Below are 27960 nucleotides of genomic sequence, written 5' to 3'. Positions count from 1 at the left end.
AAAGCAGACACAGTGATTAGTTACTGTTTTATTTCTTTACACTCTTAATGCACTCTTGAAGGGTATCAGCAGGTCTGTTTTGTGTGCGTTATCACAATATAAGCAAACATTCAGAGAGAACAAAGATCTTCATCGATCATTGAAGGGGGACAGGTTGGTAACAAGAAACCACAAATAAAAACTCCAATACCACTAAACCAAGATCATATTCCTAGTTTAGTTGTGGATCTAAAGTACAGTTTTCTAAGTAGCCCCTTCCTGCAAATCCAAGAGCAATGCATAATACACTGTTACAAGATCTTCATATATAATTCTATCTTAAAATACAGATAAATACATTTCATGGTCTCTAACGCAGGTGCGCAGAATCACACTTCAGTGCTATATTAGTTTTGCAGCCTTCCTGGACTCAAGTTTTTCTGCAGGGCCCCATCATTCCTGCAGGTCTGGTCGTGTGTGGTGTGAAAACAGAGTTACAAGTAGATGCGTATGTGGGAAGAGCTACAGTATCAGGACAAAAGTGACAGATCATGCCTAAAGTGCTGAAGGATGAAGCTCTACGGGTGGAAGAACAAGTCTTGAGCATCGACAGGCAGAGATTTAGACCTAAACACACACAAACGACACTCATTTGGTTAAGGCAGGTTATTTTAAACAAGAATTATGACCACGGTAAATGTACCACATAGCCCACATTGTTCATGTGATAACTGCCTGTCATACACTGAAATGGAGTGATTTCAATAATCAAACATTTTTCTACAACACACACACACACACACACACACACACACACAAAAGCCCTAAATTTGGTGGTTTCTTAAAGGAACAGTTCACTCAAAAATGAAAATGTACTCAGCATTTACGCCTACAAACTTGTATGTTTTTAACTGTTCTGCTGAACACAAAAGAAGACATTTTGATAATTGTTGATAAGCAAGATGCTAATCGTCCCCATTGACTTCCATAGTATGGAAAAATGGACTATGGAAAGTCAAATATGCAACTTAGATTTACGCAAACAATTTGAATATCGCATAAAAGATTCACAAATGAAGCACCGTTTCCATCCAGTGAGTCAAGAACTGAAATCGTAACACTGTAAAAAAAAATACTGGTTTCCTAACATAATGTGCCAATTATCTTAAACTGGTTTCTTAAACATGACAATGAGTTCACTGTACTCAAATGGCCTCCACAGTCACCAGATCTCAATCCAATAGAGCACCTTTGGAATGTGGTGGAACGGTAGATTCATCATGGATGTTTAGCGGACAAATCTGTCACAAGACCTAAACACAATTACTTAATGTTGTAATTACTTAATGTAATGTACTTAATGTTGTCCCAACACAAATTAAAGTTAACTTAATAGTTTTTACATATTAAAGTGCATTGAACATAAAACAATTAAGTTGTCCTAAAAAACAAAAGAAATTTGCTGTTTCAACTTATTTTAAGTCATTTTTGAGAGGACAAACATGTTTTTTTTGAAGCACATTCAGCAGTTTATTCAGTTAAAACAGTGTTTCTCAACCACGTTCCTGGAGGACCACCAGAACTGCATGTTTTGGATGTCTCCTTTGTCTTCCACACCCATTCCAGGTCTTTCAGTCTCTGCTAATGAGCTGATGATCTGAATCAGGTGTGTTTGGTTGAGGAGACACAGAAAATGTGCAGAGCTGGTGGTCCTCCAGGAACATGGTTGAGAAACACTGAGTTTATGTGTTTTCATCATAACTTATATGCGTTTTTTTTTTCTTATCAGATTAAAGGTTTATCCTACTCAGTTGTGCATTTAAGTTTTTGATTCGCATTTATTAACATTAATATGCATCTGGGTGTTTCCATTATGCTATTTTAATACAATAATCCAAAATGTAAATAAAAATGAATGGATGAGCTAAGGGGGACCACATAATATCCTTCATAATATCTTCTTTTGTATTCATCCAAACAAAAAAACAAGTAAATAATGACAGAATTTGTGTTTTTGAGTGAACTGCCACTTTAAATTGCTTTCATAACAGTCACCATCATGCTATAACGAGTGGCAAAATACTATATTTTGTCCTCACAGTGTATGTTCAGCTCTCCAGGATGAGGCTGTGCTGTTCATTCGGCATGGTAGACAGATACATCATAGCTTTTTCGTAATATTTCACAGGAAACCTAACATTCTTACACCAACATATATTCTATCTATTTGAACATGCCACACAAAGCTCGGAGCAGGGATGCAGAGACAATGCGTGAGGTATTCTGGCTGTCTGACGGAGCTCCTATGACTTTTTAACGTTAAAAATCACCTGTATACATTTTTTCACAATGGTAAATAAACTGAATGTAAAAACGGCCACGACAATACATTTTGATACCGTGGAAAGGGTTTAGCGGGAGTCGTCTGGAGCTGCGATCTTCTCCAGACTGGGCTCCATGCCCCAGATCTCACGGGCGTACTGACTGATGGTGCGGTCGCTGGAGAATTTGCCACAGCCGGCAATGTTGTGGATTACCATCTTGGTCCATTCTTTAGTATTCTGTTTGAGAACGAAGGAGAGAGGAACAAGAGTTGAGTCACAGTTGCTGCATTGCTGTGTTTCTGCTGTGTGTAAAGATGTTTAAAGAGATAGTTCACAGAAAAATGAAACTTCTGTCATCCTTTACTCAACCTTTACTTGTACCAAACCTTTATGAGTTTCTTTTTTCTGTTAAACACAAGAGGAAGATATTTTGAAGAAAGCTGGAAACCTGTAACCATTGACTTCCATAATAGGTAAAACAAATACTCTGGAAGTCAATGTTTACAGGTTGGATAACAGACTTAGAAGCTGAAAACCTGTAACCACTGACTTCCATAATAGAAAAAACAAATACTATAAAAGCCAATGATGACAGGTTGGATAACAGAATTACAAGCTGGAAACCTGTAACCATTGACTTCCATAGTATTTGTTTTTCCTGTTATGGAAGTCAATGGTTACAGGTTTTCAGCTTCTAAGTCTGTTATCCAACCTGTAACCATTGACTTCCATAGTATTTGTTTTTCCTGTTATAGAAGTCAATGGTTACAGGTTTTCAACTTTCTTCAAAATATATTTCTCTTGTGTTCTGTTCAACAGAAGAAAGAAAGGGTTTGGAACCACCTGACGGTGAATGTTTAGGTGAACTATCCCTTTAAAGCACACTAAATGTCAAGCACTATGTAAACCTACACATTGTTAGTGAATCATATCACAAATGTTTTCAAATAAACATATTCCTGGAAGTAAGAGAAATGCCCACTTGAATTTATAACCCTGAAACTTGGAGTAATGCTAGAGTAGTAAATCAAGGGTTCCCAAACTTTTTAACCCGTGACCCCCAATATTCTCTGAGGGGGTTATAAATATATAATCCTTGCACACAAAAGTGCACACAGCAATAGGTCTAAGTCTGTTTATCCTTTAATTTTGGAGATTGCCACTCAGAGACCATTCTCCATGTTCAGTTGTGGCCTGCATTTATTTTTAATGTATGTGAGTGCCGTAAAGGTGTCAGAAAGTTAAACCTGGTGCCATAAAATCAATATGTTCTTTGTCAATATGTGTCTTTAATATAATGTAATCACCACAGGGGTCACAAAAGAATCAAAAGGCTGATGGTTTTTTATTTGCATGTTGTTTTTTAATGTTTATTATTAACATGTTAACAATTTTATTATTAACTACTCTTTTGTTCTTCAGATTATGGATAAAATATGGTAATTCTAATAGTTCAATAAAATTAATTTGATTGACCGCCAAGCGACCCCTCCTCATTGTCCCGCGACCCCCAATTTGGGAACCACTGTTCTAAATAATAACAATAAAAAAAAGAACACAAATATTGATCACTCATCTTATTCATATACGCTATAATTCGAAAAGTTAGGGCTGGTAAGAATTTGTAATGTTAGAACTTGTCATTCCTCCGCAGTGGGCTCACATCATTATAAGATGATAATAATAGGTGAGATTTAGGTTGTGATGTTAGGTGACCAAAATTCAATGTCTAGCCAACGTCTAAGGACAACGTTACTTTGACGTCCAATAATGACGTCAAATGGCATTGATATTTGGTTGTTTTTAGGTTGTGTTGCAAAGTGACCAAAATCTAACTTAGAGCCAACATCTTAAACCAAAATCATATCGAAATTAAATACTGACGTTTATTTGTCAGGTATGGCAACCAAAATCTAATGTCTGATTGACGTCCTCACAATGTCAAGCTGTAACATCATTAGACATTGACATTTGATTGATTTTAGGTTGGACATTGATGTTGGACACAGACGTTGGGTTCTGGCGTTAACCAGATTTTAATTTCCAAACAAAATGCAATGCCCCCTGACATTAGGATACAACGTCAATCTGATGTCATGTTGACATCCTGTGCCTGCAGGGTCAATGTCACATGATCAAATCATCTTGATTTACCGATTTGATGCTCAAGAATCATCCATCACTATATATCATCAATTATTTCTTAATATTTTTGTGGAAAGCCTGATAGTTGTTTTTTCAGGATGCTTGACCAACAGAAAATTCAAAAGAAAATTCAACAGCATTTACTTGAAATAGAAATTACTTTAGCGACATTATATGTTTCTTTACTGTCACTGTTGAACAATTTAATATCAGCTTTGTTGAGTTTGAGCATTAATTTATTATACAATTCTAATATAACTAACCCTAATCTTTCAAACAGTAATGCATTTTCTGTATTCTAGAATAAGAAATATGATATCTAGAACAAGAAAGTCAAAGTATGTATCAAATAAAAAATTTGCAATGCATTTTGCTAGACTCCTCAACCAATACATACCAAAACATTAGTGCTGTCAAAATATTTTAGTTCTCTGTTATACAAACCTTATAGAGGGCACTGACTTTGTCCTGACATTGGATGTAGTCTTCATAGTCAGCAAACACCTTGAACCTAAACACCAGACAGTCAAAATTTAATCCACGTGACTATTTAGATCACTTAAACTGCGACCAGCACAAAGTATTGACCCCATTTCCACTTTACATCAGTCTTTGTTTAAACACTCAAATACATCGAAACAGCCACAAACACCACTGTCCATTTACTAAGTACTAAACTAATATTTTGTGATTAATACATCAGGCTAAATTAAGGTATCCATACAGACCATGTTCATAGCATCCTCATCCTGATTACTTGCATGCATTTGAATATATATTAATACCATGTGAAAACAGTAATGCATCTTGACTGACCACTTGAGATTGAATAACCTAAAAATCATGGTGGAAACAAGGCCTTCCAGAGTTTTTTCTAACCTGTCATGATGCATCAGCATGTTGACAATGTCTTTAAACTGGTCAGGGTCTGCAGGGCTGAAATATCCTCCAGAAATCTGATCCATGGCTTGCTTCAGTTCTGGAATGCGGTTATAATACTCCATGGCATCGTATCTGGAAACAAACCAACTTCAAGTAAGTCAAGCAGCTCTGCATCTAATGTGATCATTTCCTTCAGTACAATAAAATCAGCATTTTATTTATTTAAACCTTATATTCACTTTCATTATATTGCATAGAGAGATCACTCCCTAAACTGTAATAAAAATTTCTGGTTGCTTTGAACTTTTAAGCTGAACAAAAAAAAACTTACGAGTTAAATTACATTGACTTAAATTACATTAATTTGACAAAACAGCTTGTATAACAAAATACATTTAAATCATTAAAACAAGAAGCATTAATAACCCCCAAAACTAGCTGAACGTGAGAGCAAAGTTGAAGAGATGAAGTGGGGGAGAAGTACATTAACATACTCTCCTCAGGCCATGACCCAACAATAGTAAATATATTATAGATTGAAATACAATTAATTAATGTCTCTGTTGATTTCATCACTACAATACTGAAGTCACAAACTGTCAAATGACACCAAACATGACAAAGTTATCTGAAAGAAGAACACAAGCCGATGAATTGTGTATGGTGAAGAGCACATGGTCACTGTAAGCAAATGGCAGAGATGTGTATTGGAGCTGTGAGGAACTCTGCCTCACCAGGAGGACCCATCCCATGCTTGGAATGTCTCAGTAGTCCTTCATTAGCATAGAAGGAAAAGTATATCATATTTTCTCAGCTTACACTTAAATTAATAAGTATAATTAGCATAAAAACAAATGTTGTTATGACTTATTGATTATATAGTTGTTTTACAGTCAATGTATCTAATAATTTTTCTTCTTTCATATCTATATTTTAGATAAATAATACATTTAGCTAGTAGATTTAATATAAGTTTATGATACATGGTATCAGAAATGTGAATGTTAATGTTAAACTCATGCTGAATTCCCCCCTACAAAACATACATGCACAAAAATCACAAAAAATTTGCACAATGGACGAAAAAATTTCCAAATTAATTTAGGACATTGTTGATTAAAACTCATTATATTACCCTTTCTTATCCATAGCCTCCACATCCTTCACTCTCATGCCGAAGATGAAGAGGTTTTCTTCTCCCGCCTCTTCAGCCATCTCCACATTAGCCCCATCCATGGTGCCGATGGTCAGAGCTCCGTTCAGCATGAACTTCATGTTGCCTGTTCCAGAAGCTTCTGTTCCTGCTGTGGAAATCTGCTCAGACAGGTCAGCCGCCGGGATGACTGTAAAAAGACAGATTGAAGTATGCTAGGTAAAAACTGTCAGTTCTTAAATTATGAAAGTATTTTTTTTTTAATTCAGATAATTTCATCTTTATTTCTATGTAGTTCTAGTAAACTAAAACGGCTTCAGTCCAGTTTTCAGAGTTGAACTTCAATTCAGTTCATTCATTCATTTATTTTATTTTCGGTTTAGTTCCTTTATTAATCTGGGGTTGCCACAGCGGAATGAATCACCAACTTATCCAGCAAATGTTCTACACAGCGGATGCCCTTCCAGCTGCAACCTATCTCTGGAAAACATTCATACGCACTCATTCACACTCGTACACTACGAACAATTTAGCCTACCCAATTCACCTGTACCTCATGTCTTTGGACTGTGGGGGAAACCGGAGCACCCAGAGGAAGCCCACTCGAACGCGGGGAGAACATGCAAACTCCACACAGAAACATCAACTGACCTACCTACTGCGCCACCGCCTCTCCCTCAGTTCAGTTCAGTGTAAAGTAAATATCACTGCCAAAGTCCAGACATTAAATTTCAGTTTAGTTTTAGTTTGTTTAATAAATGGTTTTGTTAGATTCATTTAGAATTTAATTTGTGAACACATTGCTATTTTGTTTTTAGTTTTAGCCATTCCAGTTTTACGGAGTTAACAAAACAGGCCCATAGCCAAGGGGGTTGGGGTGGTTCGGAAGACCTGCCCCTCACTGACAAAAGTCCAGAATTTGCCCCATACATGAGCTCATTTGTCCTATTTTGACTGCTATACCATTACAAATAGTGAAAAAAAAACATCAAAAAAAGGCTTTGAGACCAAGCGGAATTGGGTATCACTTCAGTGTGACTTTAGCTAGTCAGTTTTAACCAATGCTAAAAATATATTCATTTTACAATCTGACATAAGTGAAGTCCTCTTTCGCTACTGGATTGTTTTTAAACAGAGAAAAAATTTAAAGGTAACTTTCATTCTAAATCCGGGACCTTATTCTTGAAACAAAAAATGAGCAATAAAAATGTGTAAAGCATCAAAAGCGGACCCTATTAAAATAGATTTGAATACTATTTTGGCTATTGTTGTTATCCATAAATTTTCTAATGTACTTTCTTAACAAGAGAAGCTAGAAAATTTGTGAAGCTCTACATTATTATAATTATTTATTTATTATTTTGTATTTTTTTTATTTAAATGGCCAAACTCTGATTGAGGAAAATTGAATGTGCTGGCCAGGTTGTTATTTGTCTAATAAATGGCAATAGACTACAGTTTTTAGTTTAAAACTTTAACAGAGTCCTGTTGTTTCTAATGATATTGAATTTAATAAATATGTATTTTAAAAATAAGTATCTTTTTCTTATTATCTTCACTATAAATCTTTAGGAAATATTTTTGGTAAATCCAAAAATGTGGTTATGATAGCCATCTGACAAGCTAATCCAACTAAAATAATACATAAAATGTCACTAAAATGCAGTATAATTAAATAAAAAATGAGGCTTATTATTGCAAAAAGGTCCACTTTTTGAGAAAAAGAACCAACTCTTTCACCAGGCTGGCTACGAGCCTGCAGAACACAACAGCAAAGTTTAATGTTTGCACAGTTTACATTAACCTCTTAGTAATAAAAATGGAATAATTGTTTGAAGAAACACTGAAACCAAAACCATTAGTGCAACTTAAATGTATAAAAGTAAACATTATGAAGAACTCAGACAAACTTGCTCATATTAAAAATAAATGTATCCGTTTAAATGCAGTTAGACGTGGCTAGTTTCTTTTTTTCTTTTGGGGAGAAGAAGAAAAGATGTTTTATATTTTTGGTACATCAGCATGCACTTGACTGATGTGTTTGGTGTAAAAAGCACCATCCTAGGTGTTGTCTAACAGGCACAGGTCAGATTTTCTATCATAAAATGAGTGCTTCTTAAATCTGATGATTGTACTGTCATTTATTTTTGCCAATAATTGTTTTATTTCAGTTAGTTTTAATAACTTAAAATATGTTAAAATAATGTTTTAAGTTCAAATTAGTTTTTTGTTTAATTTTTTCATTTGTTGTGTATTTCATTCATTATTATATATTAGCATAGTATTATAGTATTAACAATACTAATAGTAATAGTAATAATAGAATATAATTTTTTTCCAGTTAACAAAAATGTTGTTTTGACCAATAGTTTTAGTCTTAGATTTAGTTTTAAAAAAGAACTGAAAAAAATCCAACCTTTCTCAGCCAGTGTAACCCTGTAGTTCTCAAGGAAGATGACTTTCAGGCGATCTCCAACCACGATATCATTATTTACCACGTCTCCGATTGACGTGATTAGTTTGATGATCATCTTAGCTGTGTGATATCCAGGAGCGGCCTGAAAGAGGAGCGTATTAAACGATTAGCCTTCAGACTTCAGAAAAGTACAAATCTGAGTGGTCGGCGAGTGATCGGTCTTACCTTTCCTCCAATCATAATGGTCCTAGGAGTCCAGGCCTTGTTAGGCTCCTTCTTGATGCCTGATTGGAGGAAATGGTAAAGGTAATTGTAGGGATGCACCCGTACAGAATTTTTGACTTGTAATCATAACTGATAAGCTTTTATACTTGGAAGTTAATAATTGCTACTAAATACAATGTATATATAAATTTTAATCAGCCTGATTTCACAAAGTATATGCAAACAAATACAATGGACACATGATTTTATTGTAAAAACCTTGATTGTGGAAAAACAATGCAAAGAAACGCCTCTTTGCTGTGTAACATGTCATGTCAATTCTCGAAATATTTCAGTAATGTGTAAGAAATGAATGAGTTACCTTTTATATGGGGCACAGTGTGCTGGGCAGTAAGTTTTTAATACTTGCATGTTAATGTGATGTTTTGTTTTGCTGTAGTGTAACTATCACTAATAAGACTGAAGTACAAATATTAATTATATTACATTATATTAAATTAATATTTATGTATTATGTATATTTATGTCTTGTATTATAGAGTTGCTATTATTGAGTTACACTCACTCACTCACTTTCTTTCAGCTTAATCCCTGCGATTACCACAGTGGAATGAACCACCAATTACTCTGGCATATGTTTTTTTTAACTCATCGGATACCCTTTCAGTCGCAACTCAGCACTGAGGGTTGAAACACTCATGCATTCTGGTTAAGATACATGTTATGTTTCATGAATGTCTTTTGTAGATATCATGTATTTATTTCTCTCCTTCAATGAGGCTTTAATTCTGATCAGGTGGAGTCAACCCTGCAAATTGGCTCCACCGATGGATTCTCAATCCTGATTGGTCCACCAAAGGATTGGCTTGTGGATATAAGACAGAGCTGGGATCTTTGGAGCAAGAATCCCTTCTGCTGGCTTGTTATTGGGTTTTGTTCTTTTTGGTGTGGTTAAATTGTTGATATTGTCTGTGAAGACCTTCACTCCTCATGTGAGAGGATTTGTTTAACCAAATCATGTGGGTTAACACCTAACCTGTCAGAGTTTCTTTATTTTTCTCTGTGGCAGAAAGACTTATTTATTTGTTCAATTCATTGTTAATTTATTGTAAGGAGTTTTCTTTTGTCTAAGTTTTCTCCTGTGTAAGAATAGAGAGGAAGTTAGTGTACTGTTTTGTATTGTGTTTTCTTTAATTTATTAATTTAGGTAGTTTAAAATATTGAAGTTAGGATGTTTTGTTTGGTATGTTGGCCTTGACCCCTCCTAAAAACTTGTTAGCTTCCTTATGGTAAATACACTTTTTTCTTGAACGCTAAGCTTGTTGTTTTCTTGATTCAGTAGAAGGGAACAAACTTAATCCAAACCTCCACCACTTTCTTTATTACTCCTTCCCAACCCTAGACTGGGAGGATGTAATATACAACTATTTGAAAATCTGGAATCTTCTGATTTACTGTAAGTAATACAGTGTTGCGGATTGCACTATGACTCTAATGGCTTTCATCACGTCATACTTAAAATAGAAAATGCACACCCTCATGAACTGATTTATTATTAGCAAACAAAAGTACTTTTGGAGCGTTGTATAATAACAGTTGAACCACTTAAGTCACATGGAATAATTGTACAACATTTTTGGATCCTTTGGAATGTCTCTGGACCATCACTCACTATGGAGGATAAGAGAGCTCTCAGATTTAATCTAAAACATATTAATTTGTGTTTTGAAGATGCATGAAGGGCTCAGAGAGGTTGTAACGACATGAGAGAAAGTGATCCATTACAGAATATTCATTTTTGGGTGAACTAAACCTTTAATTAAAATTTGAGTGATATTTTTTTCAACTTACGGTTGTAGAGAGTGATGATGTGCAGACAGTTCAACAACTGTCTTTTGTATTCATGGATCCTCTTCACATGGACGTCAAACATGGAGTTGGGATTGATCTTCACCTTGTACTGTTCCTCGAGATGCACGGCAAATTTCATCTTATTCTCCTGAAAATGGCGCAGCAACATGCATATGAAGTCCATCATGCTAATGATCACTACACTGAATTTCTGCTCCATGTTTTATTTACTTTCTTACCTGTTTGACTTTGGCAATGTCTCGAATTAGAGCATCATCATCCACAAACTTCAAGAGCTTCTTCAACTGGCTCAGATCACGGATGTAGTCTTCACCAATTCTCTAATGAGTAATGTCAAACAAGGATTTACATTTCTCACACAAGCTTACAAGATACAGTTGAAGTCAGAATTGTAAGCCCTCCTGAATTATTAGCCCTCAGTATATATTTTTCCCTAATTTCTGTTTTATGGAAATAATTTTCTAAATATAATAGTTTTAAGAACTCATTTCTAATAACTGATTTATTTTATCTTTGCCATGATGACAGGACATAATTTTTTTTAATATTGCTTAAGGGGGTTGATAATATTGACCTTAAAATGGTTTTAAAAACAATAAAAACTGCTTTTATTCTAGCCAAAATAAAACAAATAAGATATTTTCCAGAAGAAAAAATATTATCTGACATATTGTGAAAAATTCCTTGCTCTGTTAAACATAATTTAAATGTTTTTAGTTCTCAAAGCTTACAAATTATGATAACTATCAGCAATGTTCCTGACCTCAGCGATAACCTCGGCCAGTCCAGGGTTGCACATGACGAGCCAGCGACGAGGTGTGATGCCATTGGTCTTGTTCTGAAACTTCTGTGGGTCCACATCATAGAAGTCCTTAAATCTGTACACAAAATCAACCCAAGTCAATTAGATAGGCCTGTTTTAGGGTTTTAAGAATATGCAAGTCATACAGCAGACCTAATGAAATTAAAAGAAATAAATTAGGTCATTAGAAGAACAAGAGATTGTGTAATAAGCAATATATTTGGAATTAAGGTATTGCCAGATTACCTAAATATGTATGCTTAAAATGTTAGTTACCCAAAAATAAAATCCAAAACCCTGCATACTTTACTCATCCTCCACTTGTTTTTTTTTTAAGTTTATTTAATGTTCTTTGTTGAACATTAAGAGAGATATACTGAAGAATGTTGGGGGAAAATGATATTCATTGATAATTATATTTTTTGTTCCTAATATGACTGTTGCAACATCCTTCAGAATATCTTGTTTTGTCTTCAACAGAAGAAATCCATAAAAGCTTAATCTTTTAATTTTGCTAATTGAAAAAACATATGCTATTTTTCTTTAAAATAGTTGTTATTTAGTTTAAAAACAATTATTCAAAAACTTTGTTCAGCAAATATAAATATCAACTATGTTTAATGTAATGCATAACTAAACAAATTATTTCTGTTTTAAATAAATACTGTTTATAATCAGTTTCCACAAAAAAAATGACTGTAGACTTGGTAAATAAAAAAAACTTAGTATACAATTAACCCTTTATCAGGTGAAGAACCATAAGTAGTAACTTCGTTGACATTGATTACAATAAAAAACTGTCGCAGCTAAAAGGTCTTGTAATAAATGCCAGTAACACCCCTTTTCCAGTGAGTATTTCAATTCTTTATATTTATATATATATATATATATATTATAAGGGCCGGTGTCCTGCAGAGTTTAGCTCCAACCACAATTAGACACACCTGAACCAGCTACTTTTAAAAAAAGTAAAAAATATAATGTTCTTAGGCGGGGTAAAGACTTTTAAGTATATGTACTGTGATTGTCTTATGGGAATGTTTTGTTATTGTATGTAAAGCAAGACAAAGAATTTTCTGCCTCGGCTTGACGTAATAATAACAATAATCAATAAGTGCGTCTCAATCAGCACCCTTTTTCACTAGTCAGTGCACTGATGAAGTGCTGTTTAAACGTAAGACTGAACAGTGCTAAACTGAAACGTTTGCGCCCTGAAAAGTCCCACAGTGTACCATGAAAATCAGGCCACATCGATGTGCACTATGCGCCCTTAATGAAAGTTCAGAAGCTCTAAATATGAATCATGTGACCTAAATCATCAAACGCAATTACAAACGAGAGATTTTTAACATGAACGATCATATCTAGCTGGTGGCCCAGCGGTTAACACTGCCACCTCACAGCAAGAAGGTTGCTGGTTTGAGTCCCAGATGTTCTCTCCATGTTTGTGAGGGTTTCCTCCGGGTGCTTCGGTTTGCCCCACAGTCCAAAAACATGCAATATAGGTGAGTTGGAGAAACTAAATTGGCCGTAGTCTATGAGTGATAGAATATGCTACATATGCTAGAATAGTTGGCGGTTCATTCCACTGTGGTGACCCCTGATAAACAAGGGACTAAGCAGAAGGAAAATGAATGAATGTTAAAATGTTGCTCGTACATGAAACAATCAAATTATTTAGCTAGAATGTACTTTTAAAAAACAGTGTATAATGAGAACATTCTCATGTCACAGTCAGTGTGTCCCAGTGTGTAGTGAATCAAGCTCATCATTGTCTTAACCAGTGTTCGAATTCGTGCACATTTAACCTACTGATGAACAACCTTGGGAGCTTGGGTGCTGATTAAGATGAAGCCAGTGTCTGTCGGTATACTAGAACCTTCCTGGCAGATGTATTAAAGCAAGTTGGAGCTAAACACCAGGACCAAGTTTGGCCACCCCTGGTCTAGACTTTTCTAATATAAAAATGTTTGTTCACATACACGGTGTCTTTAATAATGTCCGAGTGGATCTGTGCCACGCCATTGACGGCATGTGAGCCAACGATGCAGAGGTGAGCCATGTTGATCTTCTTCTGACCTCCTTCCTCTATGAGAGACATGCGCCTCAAACGATCAAAATCACCAGGGTAGAGCGCAGAGATCCGCTAAAAAACAGGACACAAGGTCAAAACAGAGAACGTACATGGGCAGATGCTGTTCTTCATGAGAGATTTACTGAGTCATGCTGAGCAGAAGAGGTTGTTTATTCGACCTCACTGCACTATTTACTCCTTATTTGGAAGGGAGACTGTACTAATGCAGTAAGATACTGGTCTTCCAGTCAAAAAAAACCCCATCAGATCTAGAAGCTTAAAGGTAATGTGTGTTCCCAGACCTCCATATGACGTCTGTTAATCTCATAGATGATTTCCAGGTGGCGGGGCAAGAGGTTTTGGAAGAGGTCCACAGGCCAGCGCTCCAGAGCTTCTGGTAAGACAGTGTGGTTTGTATATGCGCAAGTACGCACAGTGATGTCCCAGGCCTAAGAGAGAAATTGGAGAATGTCAAATAGAAAAAAAAAGGATTCATTGGATTTACTTAATTCTTTTATGTCAAACTCAGGCAATTTTCAAAGTAGTCGTGGCGCAGATGTTTTCGCACTGCATGACTATCTGGGGTAGAGTTCTGTTGCTGCTGTGTTTACACTGAAGGATGGATCGGTGACAGGGGGTTTTACACTGCACGACTTTACAAGAACGAGAAGAATTGCCAACAACATTGTCTTGGTCCACAACCAAACCCACGTGAGAAGTGACATGGAAACAACACAAGGTCTTTTAGTATATCTTTTGCTATTAACTACATAATGAGAAAGAAGCTTTTAGTGGGGTAGAATAGGGCTGTGTGATTTAGAGAAAATATCTAATTGCGATTTTTTTTGACAGATATTGCGATTTGATTTACGATTAAATACCAACTTTAATCTGATTTCAATTTAATTCAAGCTTCAGCTCAATAATCTGTACGCTGTGGCAACAATTCTGCAACAGCTCATAAAAAATAACTGTTTTTTGTTTGGTGTCTGTGACTTTGAAACCAAAAGTTTCCCGTATTACAAATGCTGTTTTTCTTTGATATTAATTTGTCGATTAATGCATCTGAAGCAGCAGATGCCATCATCCCACTTGTTAGCGCTTTGATGTTTGTTTTATTTATTTTTTATTGTTGGCGTAGTTCAGTTGTGCAATTCTTATTGGGCAGAACGAAAGTGTGCTTACTCAATTGGCTAGTTATAAAGCCCCGGTAAGATCACATGATTTCAGCACAATTTCCGTGACGTAGGGTGTTGTGAGGAGTTGTAAATGACAAATGTACATCGCGACACAAGATTCGATCGTTTCTTCTCGTGTAGTGTGGTATAGTTCATGACAACCCATACCATGCCTGCCATGCCTCACTACACTATCACAGAAAGTCTAGTTTATTTTATGAAGCAGAGCAGACTGGTTGTGAAGCACTTCTCCTCAGATGTTATTCGTGACTCTTGTTTACATATGTAAATATACATTTTATATTTTAATTCGATTTCGCTTAATTGCAGAACCATAGTAAAAAATTTACTTATTTTGCTCAACTGGCCTTTGAAGGGAATTAGCAATTTCTCCTCAACTTTTTTGTTTTTCTACCCAGTTGAGATATTGCTTAGATGACACGTCAAACAGACATGGTTGCTCGTGTCAACTTTACACTTGCTTTTTTTCCATTTCTTGGGTCCAAATAGACCAAAAGAAGACCTTAATTTGTCTTCCACCCTCCTGCTGACCTGCAAATACCCATACTAATGGAGGCTGCTCTCTCATTGGCTGTAGATAATCGCTGATGTTATTTTCAATTAGACACATTTTACACAGCATAACTCTGAATCGCAGACAGCGCTGATTTTTAGCATGCCAAATGTCTCACGGGTGTTGGCGACTCATCTGGAATTCTCTCAGATTGAGTCTTTGATAGTTCACACTGGTTAATCTGTGATTTCAGGTATTTCAGGTATTTGTTGGCAATTTCTCAAAATCTGTCTGCGAGTCAAAATCGGGGCTAAAATCATGCAGTCTGAGCTTGGCATAAGGTAAGTGGTTGCAAACAATTTATTTGGGTTGAATTTAAACAAACAAATTAAGTTGAACATTATTAAATTTCATGTTATTTCCCATATAAATAGTTTGCAGCAAATTTTTTAAGTGTAAATGGAAACATTACAAGAGGTAAAGGAGCACAATTTTATGGTGTCGGTAAACTGGACAACATTTATTATCCAATTTGTTAACATTAGTTACTACATCCAGCCCAGTGACATTATTCTCCTCATATTGTATTTAATTATGAGATTTACACACATTTTATGCACTAACTTGTGTTGAATTTGTTTGTCTGCTGGTATCATAATGTGTATACTTTTTATGAACTTTTAATGCACCTACAGTGCTCAACATATGAGTACAACCCTTACAAATCTCTCTTTTTTATCACCGTCTTTATTGATTTTTTTGTAGCTTTTAACATGTACAACAGAAATCAAAACCAAACATTCAAAAAATAATTATAATAACAATAATAATAATAAAAATGTGTATATATGTATAAGTAAATGCGTATACTTACACATACAATGTAAAGGTACATCATATAACAACAACAGTATATCAATAGCAGGTGATACAAGTTATACCGAGAAAAGATTTGTATCAGCTTCCTTCAGGAATTCTACAAAGGAATTCCAAGTTTTGAAAAAACTTTTCAGGTTTTCTCTTGACTATATAAGTAAATTTTTTTAAAGCAAAACAACAAGACAGTATTTTATTAAAATGAGCTTTTATAAGTTTTGCATGTATTAAACAGAAAGTTAACAGTTTTTTTATTTGAACTAGTAAAAGCGTTGTAATAGGAAATATATTTAGAAATCAAAGTTTTGGATATTTGGGTATATCTTGTTTTAATACTATGGATGAAAAGTTTAGAATTGTCCCCCAAAAATTCGACCAAATGAAACTTCCATAAACAATGATATACAGTTCCTATCTCTTTATTGCATTTTATGCATTGATCAGGAATATTTAGATTAATAAAATCTCATTTAAATTAACATTTTCTATAAAAAACTTTACAATATTACAGTTGTGCATATACAATAGATTAGTCAGTACTGGAGCCAAATCTGGAGCTGATCTAACAAAATAACCTATGATAACGGTCCAGAATTAGCACACCCAAAATTATATACTAGAGAAAAATAGTAAACAAAAAATTTAAAAAGAGCAAAATTCAAAAGAAACAAAAAAAATAATAAATACAATTTTGTTGAAACTGAATTTCAATATATATTCTTAATATTTCCAAAGATGTTTGGTGTCTAAAATATTATTTTAATAAATATATCTGTTTAATAAATCTGTTTTGTTCAAATGGATCAAAATACACTAACTATATTCACTGAGAAACGGATGAAAACATTGATTTTTAAAATGTGGTGTACTCCTTTATGTTGAGTACTGTATATACTGGAAAGGGTTCCTTTCATTCATTCATTTATTTACTGCTTAGTCCCTTTATTGATCTGGGGTCGCCACATCAGAATGAACCGCCAACTTATCCAGCACATGTTTTACGCAGCTGATGCCCTTCCAACTGCAACCCATAACTGGGGGGGTTACTTTATATCCTCAAATAATTCCTATTCATTAGTTCAACATTCATACAATTTGACTGTGTGTCCCTTTTTTATCTATCTTTTATTACTAGTAAATAACTCGAGTTAAATGAAAAGGGTATTTCCTACTCACCACATCCCAAGTCAGTTTCTCGTCATCCACCAGTATCCTCATCAGCTCAGGGATTGCCATTGCAGGATGAGTGTCATTCAGCTGAATAGCAACCTGAAAAGTACAAACAAAGGAAAGGACATTAGTACATTAGTATTCCTTTTTTTTTAAGCCGGATACATTACATTTCTAACTGTATTAGTGCTACTAATAACTATTTAAAAAAGTATTATTAATATCAACCAATTACACGTGATGTGATCTGAATTGTGTTGAGTATTCTCTAAAACTCTTTATAAAAGACATAGAGACTTACTAAAGACATAGTTCACCCAAAATAAAAAATTGACTCACTATTTCCTCTTCCCTCAAGTGGTTATAAATCTTTTATGTGTTTTTTAATTCTGTTAAACACAAAAGAAGATATTTTGAAGAAAGTTGTAACACTGACATCCAGTAAAAAAATAAATAAATAAAAGGGATGTCAATGGTTACAGGTTTTCCAACATTTTTCTAAATTTCTTCTTTTGTGTTTAACAGAAGAAGAAACTCAAAGGATTGGAATAAAATAAATATTTTGGGTAAACTATCCCTTTAACATAAAACAGCTCTGGGTCTGACCTACCTTATCTGGCAGTGTGGATAGATCCATGCGCACTATTTCAGTTGAACCAAACTTGGAGGCTTTAAACCTGCGGATGATATCCTGGAGAGTCGCGGCCACCACAAAATACTCCTGCTTCAGACGCAGCTCTTTACCCTCAAAGAACTGTCAAACACAAACACAAACAGGAGGATTTGTTTACATTCAGGCTCCCGGAGTCATGAGATTTTTCGTCCTGTTATGCTTTATGTGAATAGACTTGAGCTGCACTGACATTGTCATTAGGGTAAAGCACACGGGAAATGTTTTCAGCCAGATTCTTGTCCAAAACGGCCTGGATGTAACCACCGACATTAACTGTTTGAAAAGTCAGAGAGAGTTTCATAAGACATAAAGAACAAAGGAGCACAAAGCGACAGTAAAGACATTTATGATGTTAAAAATCATACAATGGCTGAAGAGAACTCACAGTCTTTGAGATGGAATTCACATGGAGCTTTGGCAGACCAGAGCCTCATTGTGTTAACAATGTTGTTCCTGTATCCTGGGACAGGGGTGTCATATGGGAGGGCAAGGACGACCTGGTAAAGCAAGCGGAATAGGAAAACATACAAATTAACCTGTATAAATAACATGGTGATTAAGTATGAGGCTGAGTAAGTTGCATAGTTCCATACTATATAGTGCGCTAAAAACAATATTCAAGCCATGTAGTATGTCCGAATTCCTAGAATGCGAAAAAAAAAAAAGTATGCAAGAAGTACCCAGATGACCTACTGCTTCCGGCGAGATTCTGAAATGCACATCCGAGGGATGCTACGCTATCCCATGATGCTTCGAGAGGGAATTTATGTATGGGAGTGAAGTGATGCAACTGACATCTTGTAATCATAACAAAATGGTGGATGTAATATGTCTGAGTTCCATTCACAATACACACATTCATACTGTATAGAACATACTTTTCTAATGGTCGAGCAGTAAATTCAGACCCAAATGTAGTACCTACTGAGAAGTAGGTGATTTTGAACGCAGTCTTTTTTTAGTTCCACTGTCACTACAGAACAAATCCTGAATGCTTTACACTGTAAAAATGCTGGGTTCCACAAAATAATTTTATGTTGTTACAACACAAATCGATTAAGTCATCTTAATCATTTTCACAAATTTAAGTGGATTGAACATAAAACAATTAACTTGTCCCCCCCAAAAAACCTAAGAATCGTGCTGTTTCAACTTATCCTATCTTTATATCATATATCTATCAGGCAGTGAAGATAACAGAGCTTAAATGCGCCAATTTTGTAACTGCATACTGTTAAAAAACTGTAGCTGTTTAAAAGAGTGCGCGCTCCCGTTTACTTGCGCAAAGCAACCGTGCCTAGAGGAAACACAAATTGAGTTTTAATGTGATATATGTGATGACATTGAATGTATTTGTGTTGCCTGTTTTTCTGTGATGTGTGTAATGTGAGTGCTGATGTGGTTGTGTGGTGAAGCCAAAGATAAATTTCCACTTGTGGACAATAAAGAAAGTAAAGAAAACAATATTGCCTACAATCATTTTCCACCAACAGTCAGACTATGTGTACACCTATTAATTGTCTTCTATGTATCCATTGTCAACTGTATATTGTCTTGTTTTTTGTGAGTATGTTGTTGTATTTTGCACTGTCTATATTTTGCACTGTCCGGAGGCAGCACCTTTGCTTTTAACTCATGATATGACATGACAATAAAAGTGATTTGATTGATTTTAGGACAATTTTCATAAAAGATGCTGAACACTTCAAATGTTGACTACTGTATATTCATGTCTTTCTAGGCTCTCACCTGTGTGTCCACCCATTTCACTCCATCCGGGTGGTGCTCCACGCGACCATAGAAATGCACCGGACGCATGTATTCAGGCCGGGCCTTTTCCCAAGGGTTGCCATAGCGCAGCCAATCATCTGCCTCCTCTACCTGTCACATGACAGCACTCATTTACTAAGAGCAAATACACCAAAGGGAAGTGAAATAGATTTCAGTGAGATATTGGGTTTTACCTGCCAACCCTTCACAATTTTCTGATTAAAGATTCCAAACTCATAGCGGATTCCATATCCATATGCTGCCAGACCCAGAGTTGCCATGGAGTCCAGGAAGCAAGCTGTAGAAAAAGAGAAATATAAAGTCCTATTTACACCACCAATTCATAAACTATGTTAAAGAAACTAAACCCTATTACACAGCTTGTGTAAATACACATTTTTGAAAATGAATGCCACTTCAGGTTTAGTTTCTGGGCCGTATTTGCTGTGTAAAGCAATTCAAACAAAAACAACTCATCTCATTTAAATAAACCAGTCCTTCACCATTAAAGAGATAGTTAGCCAAAAATGTACTTCCCCTTTAGTTTTTGTCTTTTGTTGAAAATGGAAGACACTTTGAAGAATGTTGGTAACTGGTAGTCATTGACTTCCATAACAGGAAAGAAATATTAAGGAATTCAGTGGCTAAAGGTATGCAAAATCCTTCAATATTTCCTTTTGTTTTTAACAGAAGAAAGTGATAAAGGTCTTAAACTCAATTTCTGGAGGGCCACACCTCAGCCTAGTTTAGCTTCAACTACCTCCAACTCACACCTGCTTAAAGCCGTGATCACACTGGACTTTTCACCTCATAGACTTCCATTCATATGCATGCAAATGCGTCAGACCGGAAACGCAAGCTCATGCGACAAGTTTAGCAGGTTCTGATGTTCCTGTATTGTCAGGTTAAACAATAAAAAAAAACAAGTTTTGCCAAGTTCAAGCTTGGTGAACTCTGACCTCCGAAATCGCATCACTTGACTGCATGAGACCATTTAAAGATCAAAACATGACCTCTCTGGAAAGAAAATTTAATTTTGGAATATGTTTTTTTGTAAAATGTCTAATCATCTTGCGGTGTCACGGTGGCGCAGTGGGTAGCACGATCGCCTCACAGCCAGAAGGTCGCTGGTTTGAGCCTCGGCTGAGTCAGTTGTTATTTCTGTGTTGAATATGCATGATCTCCCCGTGTTCGTGTGGGTCTACTCCGGTTGCTTCGGTTTCCCCCAGTCCAAAGACATGCACTATAGGTGCATTGAATAAGCTAAATTGATGTAGTGTATGAATGTGAATGAGAGTGTATGAGTGTATCCCAGTGATGAGTTGTAGCTGGAAGGATGTCCACTATGTAAAAAACATATGTTGGACATATGGCGGTTCATTCCACTGTGGCAAACCCAGATTAATAACGGGAATAGGCAGAAAAGAAAATGAATGAATGAATGAATGAACGATCATCTTGTTTAATCATGGCCCTTTTCGCAGCACCGTACAACAAAATTTCGCATGCTGAAACTATTATGCTAGACCGCAGCATAATAGTCTCTTGTAGTCTTGAACACCTTGCTTAGTTGGATCAGCTGTGTTTGATTAGACTTGGAGAAAAACTATGGAGAGCTGCGGCCATCCAGGAATTGGGATTGGGACCTATAGTTTAGAGGGTGGGTAAATGATGACAGAACTTCATCGAAGATATCCCTTAACTTAATGATCCCAGAATTTAAAGAGACTGAGTTCACCTGCCAGACGACCAAGGCCTCCGTTCCCCAGGCCAGCGTCCTCTTCAATGTCCTGCAGCTCTTCCATATCCAGACCCAGCTGAGAAGAAACACAAAATATAAAGGCCCTTTCACACAAAGAAGGATATAATAACAACAACAAAAATTTTGTTCTAATAGTTAATGAAATAAAATATTATAGAACAATCCTCAGACCTCGCAGAAAATAATCAACTATCACAAACATTTATTTCCAGCGTATCTATCTGTATTAAAGCTTGTATATATTAAGCAGCAGACCAAAAAAATATTTTACAGCGCACATTTAATATACAGAACAGTATTGATCATAGCTTGAAAGGCCCTCAAGAGCCAGATGGAACTAAATCAATTAGATAACTTCTAAGAATACAAATCACATTGTGTTGCATGCTTTTATATTTCATCAGCCCATATTAATAGGGATGGCCAAATAAATCAAGGATTCATAATGTTGTCAATAGCACTATTAATCTCGTCTCTGCTAAAGAGCTTCAGTGCACAGAAAAACTGTCCTGGATGCATTTCTGTGTGTGGGGTTACGTCTGGGATTTATTCAAGTTGTGATTATGATGATGCAACATTTTTCAATGTCATTTTAAAAAATTTAAAAATTCAGCCAACAGAAATTGGATCTCAAGTATGTAAGTGAGATAACATTTCCTTGGTTTCTAAGTTTAACACAGCAATTTTTAAAATTGTATTTTCTATGTAAGTTTCTATGTTTTGAAAGCAGGAAATCTCTGGGGTAAACAAATGCAGCAGAGCGTCTCGTCTGTTAACAGCTCGTCTATGCACTAATTTTGCTGAAATGTATTCAGTGCCACATCAAAGAGGTCTGTTTGCTAGTTTAACATTTATAGTGCTCAGCATAATTAAAAACACCCCATATTAAAACTAAAGATTTGTATCCATTTCTCAGTGAATATAGGCATTGTATTTTGGTACATTTAAACAAAACAAATTTATTAAACAGATATATTTATTAAAATTATATTTTAGTCAACAATGATTTAATTTAGGCTTGTTTGGCATGCTGTCCCCGGAGAGAGCCCTGAGCTGTGACATTTGCGGTGTACAATTGTAATGAGGCAACAGACAAATGTAAACACTGTTGAATAAGTGTTTAATGTATTAGGGCTGCACAATATTGAAAAAATATGACATTGCGATATTTTATTTTGCTGCAGTATACATTGTGATATAAATATAATTTCACCAGATCTATTTGGAAAAAGTTCATTTATTTAGATCGACTGGGACGGTCAAGTCTTTTTCTTTGCAGTGCATCTGCATAAAATATAAATTTAAAGCAAATTAAATAAATAAACAGTACTTTATGGTTTTCTGGGTGGTCTAACAGTATTCAAGTACAGTAATGTAATAATCAATTGTAAAATAACATGGTCATCATTGTATAAATGAAAAGAAATAAAAATGTAATAATATCTTTATCGTTTAAGCTTGAGTGAATAATCTAATTCTGCAATGTGACTATTGCAGATACACATATAGCGATATTGATGCTCAAATGAAATATTGTTCAGCACTATAATGTATCCTGTTATATCACTCAGCCATTAAAGTCATTTTCCTGAAATAAAAACACATAGAGCTCATCTGTTTATGCAGATTAATTCCTGCCTATGCTTTTATATATTTGTTATAACCACAAAATACAACTCAAAATAAATCTCTGTCTGTCGCTTTTGGGTATAATTATAACTTAGCCTATAACTATTCCATGAAAACACATAGCAATTGTCATTTGTACTTATTACAATTCTCTATTTGTACTTTTCAACAACTGAAGTATTATTGATTAATGACTGACAAATGATTACCAATTAATCAGGATATAAACACCCCATGTATAATCAACCACAATATTTGACTTAGATCTCTATAATAAATCAAGCTCTTCTGCTTTGGGTTGATGGGCTCGTTTTACTGAAATCATGAAGAGTGCTATCACGTTATCACACAAAGATCTTCATACTTCTGTAGATGGAAGTTCATTCATAAAGATAATGATGCATGTGGGTCATAAACACGTTTTCTAAAATAATTAAGTACATATAAATAATAATAATCCAAAAGACAATGAAAACTCCTACAAGGGAATCAGGGGGATTCTAGTTTCAAATTAGCTAACAAAAATGTCATCAACTAGCACACTATGTCAGTTATTCTCAACCACGCTCCTTGAGGATTACCAGCTCTGCACATTTATTTTCCATGTCTCTTTCAGCTCATCAGCTGAAAGACCTGTACTGGATGTGACAGACAAAGGAGACATCCAAGACATGCAGTGCTGGTGGAACATGGTTGAGAAGCACTGTTCTATGCTCTATATTTATTAATATAAATGTATAATGTACACGTTAATACTTATTCATTATTATTTTTCAGTTATCAATCTCCTCTCACCTGATAAATGGCCTCGTCGCAGGCATTCTCCAAAGCTAAGTTTACCATGGTGTTTTGAAGGGTTCGTCCCATGTAGAATTCCAGAGAGAGGTAGTACACACGCTAGAGGTGAAGACAAAAGAGGATTAATGAGATCATTTTACTAACAATAATATAATATAAGAGCATATATTTAATTTAACCCAAGCAGCTGAGCGCCATTTAGAGCAACAGTGAGGTGGGAGCCATTACAGTCCCTGCTGCTGAGCAGACTAGCCTATCCAGTGACATGTATTATTGTGACAGGTGCACAACACAAGCCTAATCTGTGCTCCACGTCTGAGTCCTCACTGACCGCCACTGCGAAACATTCAATCGCTGAAGGTTGCACAATGATACATCCTACTATCGTGCAGGATTTTCCAGTGAAGAAGACATGTAGTAGTGTGTAATTTATATGTGGCTTGTCTATATATGATAACAAATAGGGTTAGGGCAGAAGAATGTGTGCACGCTGTGTGTCTGGCACATTGCTCATGTAAAAATAGCAGCATTAGCTGTCAGCATTTTAAGGTTAAACACTTTGTCAGGAAGCCAGCCATTCAGATATAGCAATCACACCAAATTCCAAACATAACTACATACTAGCATTTACAAATGCAAGTTAAAACTTTAATTTATAAGCTGTTTATTTAGGAGGGGGGGATAAAGAAAACTCCACAAAAACTATTGATTCTATTTCTAAGGTTTCCTTTGGAATGTGTTGAAGCTTTGTTTAGGAGAATATCTGTGATTAACATTAGGTATTATTATGCAAATTGCTAGAAGGTTGTAAGGATTGTTTTACAGGGAGGGTTTCAGTCTTTTAGATGCCACTCCCCCTACTTAAAATGTAAAATGCATCTGTTGTTGCTTGAATAAAGACCCTATAAATGCTGTGGAAAAAGTATCTTACAAACATACCTAAAATATTATTGAAAACTTACTGTACTATGGCTCTAAAATACTGGTGTGTAAACGGTAGTAAATCGTCAATAACGGTTTATCTACAATAGATAATGTGTCATGTGAAAAGTCGCTAAAATGCTCACATGTTTGTGCAACAATAGACCATTTTGTTTGAATAGTCTGTGGAGACCTTTAAGGTTGCAAAACTGAGTAAAATTGACGCGTTTTATGGTAGCCTATTGCACGTTTTTAACGCTTCTATTTAAACGCACATCTGAATCAGCTCATTTCTGTTCCCGTCAATATGATTTAGTAGCGTCCACGACAATCTCTTAAGAAGAACTACTCACAAAGTGATATTTTGAATTACTTTGAATTCTTACCTGAGAAGACAAAAAAAACAACCACAACAACAACAACAGATGAAAAACCCAAAATAGCAACAGGAAACATTGAATGAATTTTTGACGACTTCATATAGCCTAATTTTGTTGGGAAAATGCCCTTTTTGTAAATAAATTTAATTCTATATAATTTTTATCTTTATTTTAATGTATTATTTGTTGGTTAGTTATCTACAAAATTAAAAGAATGAATACATTTTAGGTGAAGTTGGGTGCAAATAATACTTTTTAGCCTTAAGGGGATTAAGAATTACATTCAAGTAGGCCTGTTATAACATAAAATATAGTATTTGTGACAATTTTCTTTATAGTTAGAGTTATGAATTACAGTATCGCAATACTACTTGGTATCGTGATACTTTAGCTGCCTGGTATAGTATCGTAAGATTAATTAATGGTATTGACAACCCTAGTACTGTATTTATTAATCTATTTACAAGTCCTTAATCCCCCCCCCCCCCCTTTAATAGGTATTTATAAGTTTGCTTTTAAATATATACATATTTTATAGTTTTAACAAATTTTATATTATTTATTTATTTGAATAAAAAACTGTCATGTATCCATTATTTTAAATATTTAAATAATTGTGATATCTCAAAATCAATAAATGTATCATAATATAATGTGTGATTTTGTAAAAATAGTTTTATAAATTATGTTAGATTTATATGTATCTTTAAAATTGTATACACTTTTTAAAAAAAATATGTTCTCCAAACATTTCTATGAAGCAACAAAACTATCTTGTTGCCCCGTTGGGAGTCCTCCGGCCCCAGTTGGATCCCATTCGTGTCTACACATCATGAATGTAAATGAGCATCAGTTTTGTGAAAACCAAAGACCTTCGTTCAGATTTCAGGAACGGTCTGCATACTGAACAACGTTAGACAAAAAGAACCAATCACAGATCCGGATACAAGTGAGCACAACCAATTATAATCAGGTATGTATGCATAAATTATGATGATGACCATAACACTGTCAATGCAATCAACAGGGACTAATAAAACGATAATCTGATTTTGTGAACGTTATTTCAAAAATTCAATTAAAAGCGCAGCAAAATCTGAAATTATGTATTATCAATAACAGACCTTTCGCCTGTAATGTACACATATTTAGCGGCACAGAGTTGGACTTTAAAAGATGTTTCGACGTAGACATTTGCCTAACGTTACAGAAAATAGCTTGTTTTAGCTAGCATACGCAAAATTACGATTGATATTCCTTAAATAACTCCGTTTAAAACGATAGTTTGACCTGTTGATGCCTGTCAAGGGCACGGCAAAGCTCTCTTCATACATTCGGTCTGCAGGACCTTGAATGAAGGAGCTCCTGACATCACTTATTGACATATTATGTAATTGCTGAAAATGCTTGCAGTCTTCCGAACCACAAGTATCAAGCGGTATTTCCTGGCAAAATACCAATATAACGTAATATCACAAGTGCAAAGCGATATAAAGATGTTACTCTGCGGTTGTACTGCGCAACATTATGCGAGTCGTGTTTTCGGACTCCTCCTCCTGCTGTCAGTGGTGTACGTGCGGTCCCGGACCCCCAGGATGAAACTGCGGCATTTCAATAGCTTACTTTCGGGTCTTTTTCGTAGTAATGCTGCTGGGTCCGGATCCATCTTCCCACCAAATGGTCGCGGACGGTGTGCGCCAGGGCGAAGTAATAGTCGCGCTTCGTTGCAACATTGCGGTCCTTAACCAAAGTGAAGTGCAGATGGCGATTAAAATTGGTCTTAAGGTCTGCGACGTTTTCAACTCCGGCGAGACCCCGCACGGAAATTTGCTTCCTCTTCTCTTGGTCTGTCAGTGGCTTGGACATTTTGCAAGATTGTTATTATATAATCTTGTGTTATGTTCGTGCAGCGGGGATCTTCGTCTACGTGATGCCTGCTGCGTGTGTTGCTCGTCACCGTGATCTCCAACTGATGCTTCAGGGTCAAGCGCGCTCATTGGCGGCGCGCACTGCTCTCTCTATATTAGTCAATACACGAGAAGGCTACTATATATTTACAGGCTGGGCGGGCCATAATGCATTTAGACCAATTGTCTAAGAGTCACAATAGCCTAGTGACACAAAGCCGTGGGTTTGGAGGATTTGCCCAATCATGAAACACTGTCTGTCCAGATTTTTATATCACAATAGGTCCCATTATAATTCCTTAGTAAGTTCAGATGTTATTTTTTTTTCACTCGAAAAGCATCCATGTGCAACCCATTTTCGAAGAACAAACATACTGGTTGTCAGTTTTTCTGTTTTAATTTACTATAAAAGCTGATTTTCAGTGATAGGATACTACAGTAAATTAAGTTAGCACAAATAGTTTTGAAATTCTAGAAGTTCCAGTCACTATATGTTGTCAGTCTCATCCA

At 35.5% G+C, this 27960-nt stretch overlaps 1 protein-coding gene across 5 annotated transcripts; it reads right to left on the bottom strand.

Annotated features, from left to right (window-relative positions):
* Nucleotides 1-13: 13 nt before the first annotated feature.
* Nucleotides 14-27568, bottom strand: pygmb (phosphorylase, glycogen, muscle b). Of its 5 annotated transcripts, none has more exons than XR_012382329.1 (21): nucleotides 27167-27568; nucleotides 24240-24341; nucleotides 21792-21870; nucleotides 20248-20351; nucleotides 20033-20164; nucleotides 18669-18780; nucleotides 18474-18556; nucleotides 18221-18364; nucleotides 17617-17709; nucleotides 14175-14321; nucleotides 13781-13944; nucleotides 11760-11874; nucleotides 11215-11316; nucleotides 10976-11123; nucleotides 9125-9183; nucleotides 8900-9041; nucleotides 6466-6673; nucleotides 5328-5462; nucleotides 4893-4959; nucleotides 1702-2540; nucleotides 14-1544 (listed from the first exon to the last, which is right to left on the bottom strand). XR_012382329.1 is itself a non-coding variant. In NM_001328031.1 (21 exon segments), coding segments are annotated over 20 exon segments (2529 nt in total). In that variant the 5' UTR covers nucleotides 27410-27568; the 3' UTR covers nucleotides 14-606; nucleotides 2379-2390.
* Nucleotides 27569-27960: the final 392 nt, after the last annotated feature.

Source organism: Danio rerio, chromosome 7 (genome assembly GCF_049306965.1).
Source record: "Danio rerio strain Tuebingen ecotype United States chromosome 7, GRCz12tu, whole genome shotgun sequence".
Taxonomy (NCBI): Eukaryota; Metazoa; Chordata; class Actinopteri; order Cypriniformes; family Danionidae; genus Danio; species Danio rerio.
The sequence above is the reverse complement of the archived record's forward strand: the minus strand, read 5'-3'. Positions and strand labels throughout refer to the sequence as shown.

Coding starts and splice junctions, on each gene's coding strand:
- pygmb (XM_073906307.1), bottom strand. CDS start 27,409: ATGTCCAAGCCACTGACAGACCAAGAGAAGAGGAAGCAAATTTCCGTG. Junction 18,781..20,032: donor TGAAATGGGTGGACACACAG/GTGAGAGCCTAG, acceptor TTGCTTTACCAG/GTCGTCCTTGCCCTCCCATA. Junction 17,710..18,220: donor TATCCACACTGCCAGATAAG/GTAGGTCAGACC, acceptor TGTACTTTTCAG/GTTGCTATTCAGCTGAATGA.